An 11,026-nucleotide genomic window follows, 5' to 3' on the forward strand; every position below is an offset into this window, starting at 1 on the left:
ATCCAAGTATCTTTTAAATGAGTTGAGGGTTTCTGTCTCTACCACTCAGTCAGTGAGTTCCAGACCCCCACCACCCACGAGATGAAAACATTTCTCCTCAGCTCTCTTCTAATCCTTCTACCAATTACTTTAAATCTATGTCCCCTGGTCACTGACCCCTCTGCTAAGGGAAATAGGTCCTCCCTATCCACTCTATCTAGTCCCATTATAATTTTATATACCTCAATTGAATCTCCCCTCAGCCTCCTTTGTTCCACAGAAAACAACCCCAGCCTATCCAAACTTTTCTCATAGCTAAAATTCTCCAGCCCTGGCAACATCCTCGTAAATCTCCTCTGCACCCTCTCTAGTGTAATCACATCTTTCCTGTAATGTGGTGACCAGAACTGTACACAATACTCCAGCTGTGGCCTAACCAATGTTTTATACAGTTCAAGCATAACCTCCCTGCTCTTATATTCTACACCTCGGCTCATAAAGGAAACTATCCCATATGCCTTTTTAACCACCTTATCTATCTGTCATGCTACCTTCAGGCAGATCAGGTGATCTCAGAAACCAAATGAGTATTTTCTGGGTGTTATCTGAACTGAGCGAGTTCCATCAGCTGGAATTCCTGTGGTTTACAGATGTATTTATTTTTGAATTTTTAAGGAAAGTTGTTGATGTTAGGGTTTGCGATTGTACCACTCAATTTAACATCAAATGATACTCTATTAACTGACTGAACTGAAATGATACAGGATTTTATTGCAGTAACCCATTTTATTGCAGTAACCCATTTTATTAAAGTAACCCATTCGGTTCAACGAGCAGCCAGTGTGATGTAACGCACTGTGCGCTACAACCGCAATAATCTCCCAGCGATCTTAACTTTCTTTAGAATAGCCAACAGGTCTAACCAACTGGTAACACAATGCTTTCTTCAGCAATATGGGTCCATTTAGAAACATTGTTCTCAAACTTTGGTTCCTTGTATTAGGTAAGCGTTCTCTTTTACCCCAGTTAACATTTATTCTAGTTGTACTCAGATCATTTGGATTTTATGTTCCTACTTGTAATTTTATGTCCCAGGGCCTGCTGTCGGTCTGAGAGTGATCCAGTCTCCTTCAGTTCTGTCCCTCCTGAGAGGACAGACAGCTCGGATCAACTGCACCCTGTTACCCGGAGAGGAGCGGGTGGATTCGGTGAGATATTACTGGTATAGAACAAGAGACAATCCTGGCATCAGAGGCAACGAAACTAAGAATTTCCTCAATCAAAGCTCTCGCGTGTCTGTGTCTGAGGGTTCGCTTGTCATTCGGGAGGTGATTGTGAAAGATTCAGATACTTACCACTGCCTGGTTCTTAAAGAGACGCCTCGACCCGGGAGAACCTTGACAGGAGAAGAAACAGAACTGAACATCCAAGGTAATTATGAAATAAAAACAGAAAATGTTGGAAACGCTCAATAGGTAAAGCAGCATCTGTGAAGCGAGAACCAGAGTTAACGTTTCAGGTCGATGACCATTCATCAGAACTGGAAGAATTTAGACATTTAAGTTTCTAAGGTCATGGACCTGAAACGTTAATCCGGTTTCTCTCTCCACAAATACTGCCTGACCCGCTGAGTGTTTCCAGCATTTCCTGTCTTTATTTCAGATTTCCAACATCCGCGGTATTTTGCTTTTGATCCATGGTAATTAGATTAACTAAAACTGAAATAATTCAATATATGGGGCAAAGGAAACAGAAATAGCCGCACACACATCTAATCTGGGACTGACATGTTCTGTGCACTGGGAGCTAGGCTGAATACACCAGCGTTTAGCTTTAATTCCACAATAACCATTCAACAGCAGGGACTTTCATATAGTTTTAAAACTTCGACGGAAGAAAAACAACCAAAAGACAAAACTGTAGAATGCTGACACCAATATTAACGGCTGAATATTATTTATGTAAGAAGCGAATTACAAATAGCTAAACGGATTTTGTGAACTAAGTATTGTCAATTTATTTCAGTTTTCTTGACGATATTGATCCAAAGAAAAATAAACGGAATTTGTGCCCGATAGAAACTTATTGTGAAGTCACGGGATATTATTCTGACCCGTTTTTCATTGTTACATGTGTGTTATATTTTATTATATGTATCTGGTGATTTGTATATTGAGACACAATCTAATCAAATTGATTCTGCAGTTTCCCATTTAATATCAAATATACACGTTTTACATCTTTTACACAGTTGTTCTCTATATAATATTTGCTGTAACTCAGATTGTTATAATTTGAGTTATTTTAATGTGTTTTTTTAGCGGAACCTCAAGTCTATCTCTCTGCGGATCCAGAGAATGAAGTTGCTGGGATTCAGACTCTGATTTGTGTGGCTGTGGGATTTTTTCCGAGAGATCTGAACATTTCTTGGATTGTAGAGGGAAATGTCTCCCATCAAACAGAACAGGGCTCCCCGACTGTAAACAGTGACGGCACCTACAACCTGAGCTCCCGGCTGTGGATTAGAGACACTCACTGGGACCGGGGAACGGTCGTCACCTGTCAGGTACAACACGTTACAGTCCTCGGCTCAGTGAGGAAAAAGATCAGTCACAGCGGAGGTAAGTTGTTTACGAAGGGGATAAATCCCACAGTTCGCTACTCCCAGTTACTGTTAATATACGGAGGTTAAAATAGCAATTTTGTACAACCATATGTAAAACGCGACTCATTAATCCGGATAGAATTACAAACAGTAACGCGGTATGAACACTGGAAACATACGGTCTCAATTTTATACATAGCAATGAACAAATTGCACTTCTAAATAAATTAAATTGATACAATGGACCCGCGGTGTTTTATTGGTAAATATTACAAATATTGCTGGTATATTGAGAAGGTAGGGGGTCAATTGAAATGGGCAACAATAACCAACTAGACTGAAACGCAAACAGCTGGAAATTCACAACAGCTGGGACCTGATGTAATATCTCAAATATTTCTCTTTACAGATGCTAACTGACCTGCTATGTATTTCCAACATTTACGATCTTTTGTGCTTTATTTATGCCGACTAGATAGATTCGCTTTTAGTAACTGCGTTGTACAGCAGAGAGTAACTCAAAGAAATATAAAAATGGCATGCAAACACCAGCGAGTTTTAAACCGTTGTTCTAATACTGAGCTGTTTAAGAGCTGCAGTAATTTATAAACAGCCCACTGTGGAATCGCTCTTAACTCCTGAGTTCTAGTATGAAAAGGGGCTGACTCGATAAAATATGATAAATGACAAAAAAGCACAATCACTAAATATCATTTGTTTAACTGAAAAGTTCTGCATCACTGAATTAATTTAATTTATTCAAGCTTCATGAATCGACAGAGAAAAAGTTGCCGGAACCATAATGGACAACGTTTAAACAGTACAAAATAGGCAAATAAAACACCTTCATATTGGATATAAGGACATCCCGATCGTGGAGGTTATGCCTCAGAACCGCTGTACTGTGCTCACTCTGAGTTACCTTGATTTCTATATTTGAAAAGGAAGAACTTAGAAGGAAGGGGAGGAAAGGGACGTGAAATAAGGTTAGGTAAAAGCTAGCACGGACACATGAGCAATGGGCCGAATGGTCTCCTGTGCTGTAATTTCTATAGTTCCGATTAACAACCCTTTGCCATTTAATCAGTTTACAGAATTCTCAATTTCCGTAGCAGCTGTGAATAAACTGCACACATTTTTGCAAATAAAGCGCCCAATATTACCAAACGAATACTGTGCATATCAATGCAGAAGTGGCATTATAACATTTACATGTCTTCCACCAAGTCTCCGCTTATTTATTCAGTTATGTACACAGGCAATCGCCCTGATTTCAGGTTAAGGGTGATATTGCACCCCTACATCTTTGGATGCAGAATGAACAGTCTTACAGTCACTAACCCTGCCAACTCCATTGTTTAGTTAAATTACAAATCACGTCGATCTTTTAGATTCTGAAGGAGAATTTGTCCATTCAGTTCATTCCTTCACACCCCAGACCATTAAAAGGCACTGTATCCTGTTTCCATCCCTGCTCATTAAAGCCCAATTAATAATAATATGACTTTAATCCCCAATCTCGACGTTTTTTTGTACAATTATTTAGCGCGTGGTTGTAACCCACTTCTTTAAGGCAACATGTGCAAATGAAACAGCGAGAAGACAGATTTAAAACATACAAAGACACCGATTAGCCGCCAGCAGCGGTGAGAGCTGCGTTTACACAGCCCGCTTCAAGCGCTTGAGATGGTGAAGGTTGTGAGATGGCGTGGGCCAATTGTATTTGTGCGTCTGCAGGAAACTTTGCATAATAATCTTGGACAGCAGTGAATTCATTACTGACTTGAGAAGTATTAGGGAATGGGAGCACAGGGGCTTGCCTTTGGCTGCCACGGTTTGGTTGATGCATAGTGTTTTTTTGAGCGCGTATCAATGCAGAAGCGACATTATAACTCAGAAGACAACAGAATGCGCTAAAAACGTTGGGGGTATGAGATTTCCTCTTGTAGGCTGCCTCCCATTGGTTTCTGTTTCCAAAACGTGCAGTACAAATACAGTCTTAACTTTAAAAAAATGTATTTTATGCTGCCATTATGTGCTAATGGAAGCATAAAATATTGACCTGCCAGGCCGGAAAACTAACAAAAGCTGATCAACTGCTTCAGAAAAGCTCACACAGCCCCAGAAAAGCTGGTAGCTCAATAAGAACCTTCAATATAGGCCACCTCACACATGAAGTCAAGGAGCTAGACTGAGAGTGTAGTGGGATATGGGTTTGCCATAACAATCAGCAGGTATAGCCAACAAACAGCAACAGTAGTGATTTAGAAATTACTGAAGAAAGATGTGAATGTTGAAGGCATGAGATTTATTTTCTATGGGAGAACCACCCCCTTCAGAATAGTTTGACTTTTGATAACTGATTTTGTGTATGTATTGACATTTTGGAACTTACTGTAATTCTAAATCTTGGTGTGATTTTAAAAAAATCAAACAAAATGCATCACCCCATTTTATTTCCAAACTCAGGCAATTCCATGATGCAGTCACTTGTATTCTCAAATAAAGATATTTGGCGTTATCTCAAAAAGGCAGCTGCAACCACACTTTAAGAAAAGAAACCTTCAAATGAAACAACAGGCAGGCATGCCCCAAATGGTTCCTTTGAGGAAAATAAACGTTTTAAAAGCTGTATTTTAGCAGCTTATTTACTATATACAAACTTCTTTTGAAGTAATCACTAAATAAGCACACCTTTAAATGTGACTCTCAGAAACCATCAACTCATTTTCAATTGTCCACCTCAAGTTTGCACCCATGAAACAATGAGAGAAAGTAGCACCTGATTTATTCTAGTTCTGTCCCCCAACCAGTCAGGTCCTGACAGGCTCCAGTCCCACCATTCAAATGATCTGATTGATTTATACTGACAACCTACAATGCAGGTGAAAAAAAGTTGAAGTTTCTTGTGAAACACTGACAAACTGACAGGTTGGAATATTAACCGTCAGTTTGAAACACTGATGGTTGTCATGTATGCATTGATGCAAAACAAAAATTGTGTAAGCCAACTTTAGGAAGTAGTCTTGCTAAGATTACAGTTGGATATAGTCAAATCTATGGGGTGAGGGGATGGGAAGGAGAAAGCATGCATAAAGTACTTCTGCAATTGGCCAACATAATTTGAGCAGAGAGTTGAGGTTACGCTGCCCTCTTCAAACCTGTGCTACTGCTGTAGCAGAGAGTAGCGGGGGTGGGATGGGGGTGAGGGAGGTTCAGTAAGAAGGTGGCAGAGCATTGGTTTTGTGCACTCAAGCACACACAGATAATTTGCTTACTAATCTCTGACCATGGTAGATTTATTACCGATCATGAAGAGTTAGAGAATGGAAACACAACAGGCTGTCTTAGCATTTAACATTATTTTTGAATATCTATACAGATGTTTGGTACAAAGTGAAAATATCACAAGACCCATCTCTTAGGGTGCAGGTATACAGCTAATTTTGTAATGATGCAAAGTAGTTTTGGGTGTGCTTCAATTAAAAGTGGTAATATAACTCAGGAAGCTATGCAACACACTAAAGCAGTGAGGTTTGACATCGCTCCAGGCAGTGGTGACATCCCTCATGAATAATGGGGCTGCCATCATAGAGATCTAGGACTCCATGGAAGAATGGGCTTTCTTCTCCAACCAATAAAAAACTGCTACATTTAATTGCGGATTATTAGTAGAAATAGGATAATGCATGATTATGCAATATTACTATTTCTACAGATGGAAGTATTCTTGACATCTATTCCTCAATGGAGTTCCTGCTGGGTGAATCCTATTGGTATATTTCACAAGAACAAGCCAATTCAAAAACTCATAAATGACAGATATTAACTATATTTCTGATTCAATATATGGTTTAAATAATATACATGATGTGAATTTAAAATTATTATATGTAACTTAATATACATTGGTCATGTTTGTAATAAGCAACTAATGATTTTGATTCACATTTCAATCATAATTTTGAAGGTTTCCCCAAATACTACTATTACTTCAGCCTGCTGAGTCTCATCCTCGTTGCACCATTTTGTCTCTGGATTATTAAGAGTCAGTGCAATAAACTGAAGAATGGAAAAGGTAATCAGATACAATGTGCATTTTATTTTGGTACTGAACTAAACATATCAAAAATGAAAAACATATTTAAATCCTAGAAGAAATAATTCCAATAAAAATACATTTTAAAAAATGAAAACCAATTACATTTTCCATCTAAAATACAGTATTTGGAATGAACATACTAACTGTATACTAACTGATAGAACATACTATCTGCAAAATTAATATAATTAAGCTAAGGGAACTGTACTAATATAGGTGTATATGGAAATATTTTAACACAGCTAAATATAAATATATTCACATTCAACTATCCTAACATAGCTTTCATGTGTAAATGATGAAGCCTCAAATGTAAGTAAGTTAAAAATGGGAATAGTGATACTCACTAGTTATTGACTCTTTTTACTGTTGCTTCTCACTACATACACCACAATACTATAAGTTACCCTAAGGCATTTATGATATTCATGATATTCATTTAGATTCATCGATCCATGACAAAAATGTAGATGGTCAAATAATGGGAACATTGGTGAATGCATCAGTAAATGAAGTAAGTATATTGTTTGATATTTTTCCTACACTGTATGCATCTGCACTGTGCTGAACTGACCGTGCATTATAAAGCAATGTCAACTTACTTAAATAAATTGGCAGCACTCTTGGACATGATGCACTGGGAACACAAAGGGGCCAGAATATCTGGCGCCAGTGGGGTGGATTTTTTTTTACCACCTGGGTGTTAAGCATTGCCTGGGCGGAGCGCAGCGAGAAAAATTGGGTGGGGAGGATCACATCACTGTTATGGGGCCTGCCCAACTTTCCTTCCAGCATTAATTGGTACTAGCATGGAGTTTGCAAAATCTTTCTGCAAAATCCATTCCAACTTCTTCTATGTACTCAGGGCCCACAGTCTCAAGGGTCAGCTTCTCCTGGTGCCTTAGGGGTTTGATATTCAGATGGGCTCCAACAGTTTTGTGCCATTTCCTTCTCTTAGGGGCTCCTTTTTCCTGTAAGCAGGTATAAAATGATGAAGTGTAGGGAGTCTGAAAAGTGCACATATTGCCACAGTACATCCAAACTTATACACAACTCAATGAGCTAGCAGCATTCACATAGATGATAATGGAAGCTACAATGGTGGGCATAGTTATTCTGATGAGTGAGCATCATAAGTTTTCCTTGGAAGCAGGCATGTTAATGTGTGAAAGAAGCTGAAGAATGGCACGTGTCCACATTCCAGATGCAGCTGGTTAAGATAAAAGTCTTTGTTCCAGGTATGCTGTACCCATACACTTGATGTAGGTAAATGCAGCAACTCTTACCTTGGCAAACTTCCTCCAGGTGGATTTTTTTTTCATCTGGACAGGAGACCTGGACCTATACATTGGGAGGGTTGCATTAAATCATTGTGACCTCATGCCAGGCAAACCAGACAGCTATGCTTTGTACACCTCTGTCCCAAGAAGAGCAGTCCCTTTTTGTTGCACCTCTTCCTGAAAAGCTCTACAAGGCTGAGTCAAAAAAGTTGGTTGTCATTTCACTTGGCCCAGGCCTGCTTCCATCTTAAGCCTTCTTTGACTTGATTTCAACAAGTTTCACCTGCCAAAAATAACCTATGCTGAATGCCGCAGAACTCCTTTAAATAATGTTGGCAGCACTTCTTATGAATTGTTGCTATGCTGGGTATACCGTTCACACCATTAGCTTGCTCGCTGCACAGGGATCAATGAATAATTATGTGAATAAGCAGTCTCTGAATGTCGCAGAAGGTCTACTCCATGTTCCTTCATTGCGAGCTGTGCTTACAGCATCCAGTCTGGGCTGCAATTAGCTCAGACAGGAAAATCTACCCTTAAGTTACAAGCTATCCAGGGCAAGGTTGTCCAAGGATTACTGACATTAGCAATATAGGTCAGACTTGGGAACTTTAATACACTTTGTTTGTAAATTCTCCAAATTGAAGAAGTTTTGGGACCAATGCTGAAGCAACACGTAAGTCTACCGGCCTTGCTACGATAATCTAGGGAAATACTAAAGGTGGATGGGGAAGGGTGCTATTTCTCTAGAACTACCATTTATTTAGTTCTAACACTTTTGGCCCTTAGTTAGAAGATGATAGCATTGTAAAGGTTGCAAGCCAAAACCAACTGAGGAATATTCTTTGAAATAATAATAATCAACTATGAAAGCGATGATACTAGGATTTTGCATTGGATCTCAGTCTTGTTAGCTAATTGTTCCAGGATGTAAAATGATGAATTGCAATCCCCCAAAAAATCTTTGTTTTTTTATTTGGCTACCCCACCTGGTTCAGATGAATGACAATAATAGTGTCATTGGATCTTCCCTTGCCACAATGGCGTATGTGGCTTATGTAATTCACATTTAATGGACTATTTTATTTTAAACTATTGCTGAAGTTTAACTATTAATGAATCCCTCTTTGAAGTTCTGTCATTTTTTAATCAGTTTTCGCTCTTCTACTCCTGAAAGCATTTACTCGCACTGGAGTATGGCACAGCAGCTGTCACATAATTTGTCCAGATGGCTTTTCTTCATGTGTTTAGTCCAGGCAGTGAACATTAGCAGGTTGTTTGACCATAGGGGTAACATGGGCAAGTCCAATCATGTGCACATGCACACACACTTTCCAGCAGGAGTCACTGGGAAGCATTCAGGAGTACAAACCTTTTTCTATTCCTAGAACAATAGCACTCAGGCCAACTGTACTGTACTAGCTGTTGCCGGATTGAGATCAGGGAATCAAAACTGAAATCTTCTGGTCTGTATGGATTAATAAATAGTGGGTGAGGCTTAACCCACTAGTCCATCACTAAATATACTGCAGCAGAGAGGGATTGGGGTTGATTGTTGTCTCTGGCACATATCGGGTGGGTGGTGAATGGGGTGTCTGCTCCGCCCACCCAATCACATCGGCGGAGACCGGATCGATTTTAGCGGCCGGGTCTCACTTAAATACAACAGGTGAGCTGTCAGCTCTAATTACGCTACTTATAGGGAGCTTGCTGTTTGGGTGGGCCGGAAATCTATCGGGCTGGCCACCATTTAAAGACATCCTGCATTCTTGAAAGGCAAGGTTCACTTTTCAAAGATGGTCTGTAGACAGTGCATTATTGAGGCAGCAGGCAGCATGATATTGGACAGGGCCCCCCAATTCTCCAATACAGCTGTGCAAGTCCAAATGAGGAATAGGAAGGAGGTCGTTTTTACCAGCGAAGGGTGCCAAGTGCCCTGGCAAATTAGCCAGCAGCAGTGGAGAGAGCTGGCTGGGCATATAAATCGTTGATTTCAGTGGAATGAAAATCAGACAGGGTCTCTAAAGGGTATGTGATCCACCCGGTCAGAGTACTGCCCAGGCAGTGAAGACAAAAATCTACAGTTTAAGTTGCTTCCCATTGGATGTTTGCTGTTGGAGTTGGATTATTGCCATTTCCATGTAGCACAACTGGAAGACAACATTTATGTTAATTAAGGTCATGCCAAAAAATGGTATAATGAGAAAATGTGCCGTGTTTTTAATGATATCAGCATGTATGTTCTTGTTGTTTATTGTTACTTTATTACTATGTTACAGGGTAATGTTTCTGCCAGCAATGAATCTCTGCATTATGCATTTGTTCAATTCAATCATCCTCTAAAAAGGAAGCAAAAACAGGAATTGAAAAGACCACAGCAGGACCAGGCAACTGAATATGCTGTTTTAAAGGTCAAAGATAAAAATAATCCATTCTATGAAGAATCGGTACATTACTCCACAGTCGGCATTTGTCCCACATCAAAGAGAACACAAACTGCTAACTACAATGCAACCATATATGTTTCGCTTAAGCACTAAACATTTATTATACCTATTTACGTGGCCTTTAACTCTGATTTTACAACAAATGTAATATATGGAAGAACGGCGTTGCAGCTACAAATAGATTAACAAATGTATTATTAAAGTAGCTCCAATGTTTCAAAATGGACTTTTGACAGTCATTGTTCCTTTAAACGGAAATCAAGAAGTATTGAACTTTTAAATGCTTAGGGTGCAAAGTGATGTTTACTAGATTCATTGTACATTTATATGCTTAATTTACTACTTCTTAAAATGATCTAAATTCTACTAATAAATAGCTTAATGATTTTATAATGTTGATTACATTTTCCTCCGTTTTTTTTTGATTAACTGAATGTGTATTTTTCTTATCTTAGCTATGATCAAAAATAACGTTTTTTTTAAATTGCATTTTCTGTCAAAGTAATTGACGTCTCAAATCAGACGGTGGGGGCGATTTTCATCTCTCTACCACCCCATTTGCACTCATGTGGCAGTAGTAGGCAGAAAGTAAATTGCTGTTCTTTTCGCCCAC

At 39.2% G+C, this 11,026-nt stretch overlaps 1 protein-coding gene across 2 annotated transcripts; it reads left to right on the forward strand.

The window, feature by feature from the left end:
- The first annotated feature begins 867 nt into the window (after positions 1-867).
- On the forward strand, positions 868-10,810 carry LOC137326960 (immunoglobulin kappa light chain-like). Of its 2 annotated transcripts, XM_067992332.1 has the most exons (6): positions 870-982; positions 1,075-1,410; positions 2,301-2,600; positions 6,555-6,662; positions 7,130-7,200; positions 10,246-10,810. In XM_067992332.1, exons 1-6 carry the CDS (start codon positions 934-936, stop codon positions 10,504-10,506), a joined length of 1,125 nt encoding a protein of 374 aa, XP_067848433.1. In that variant the 5' UTR covers positions 870-933; the 3' UTR covers positions 10,507-10,810. The 2 variants fall into 2 exon arrangements, with proteins under 2 accessions (XP_067848434.1, XP_067848433.1); XM_067992333.1 differs by lacking the exon at positions 6,555-6,662 and having other exon boundaries at positions 868-982.
- Positions 10,811-11,026: the final 216 nt, after the last annotated feature.

This window comes from Heptranchias perlo, chromosome 11, assembly GCF_035084215.1.
Source record: "Heptranchias perlo isolate sHepPer1 chromosome 11, sHepPer1.hap1, whole genome shotgun sequence".
NCBI classification, from domain to species: domain Eukaryota; kingdom Metazoa; phylum Chordata; class Chondrichthyes; order Hexanchiformes; family Hexanchidae; genus Heptranchias; species Heptranchias perlo.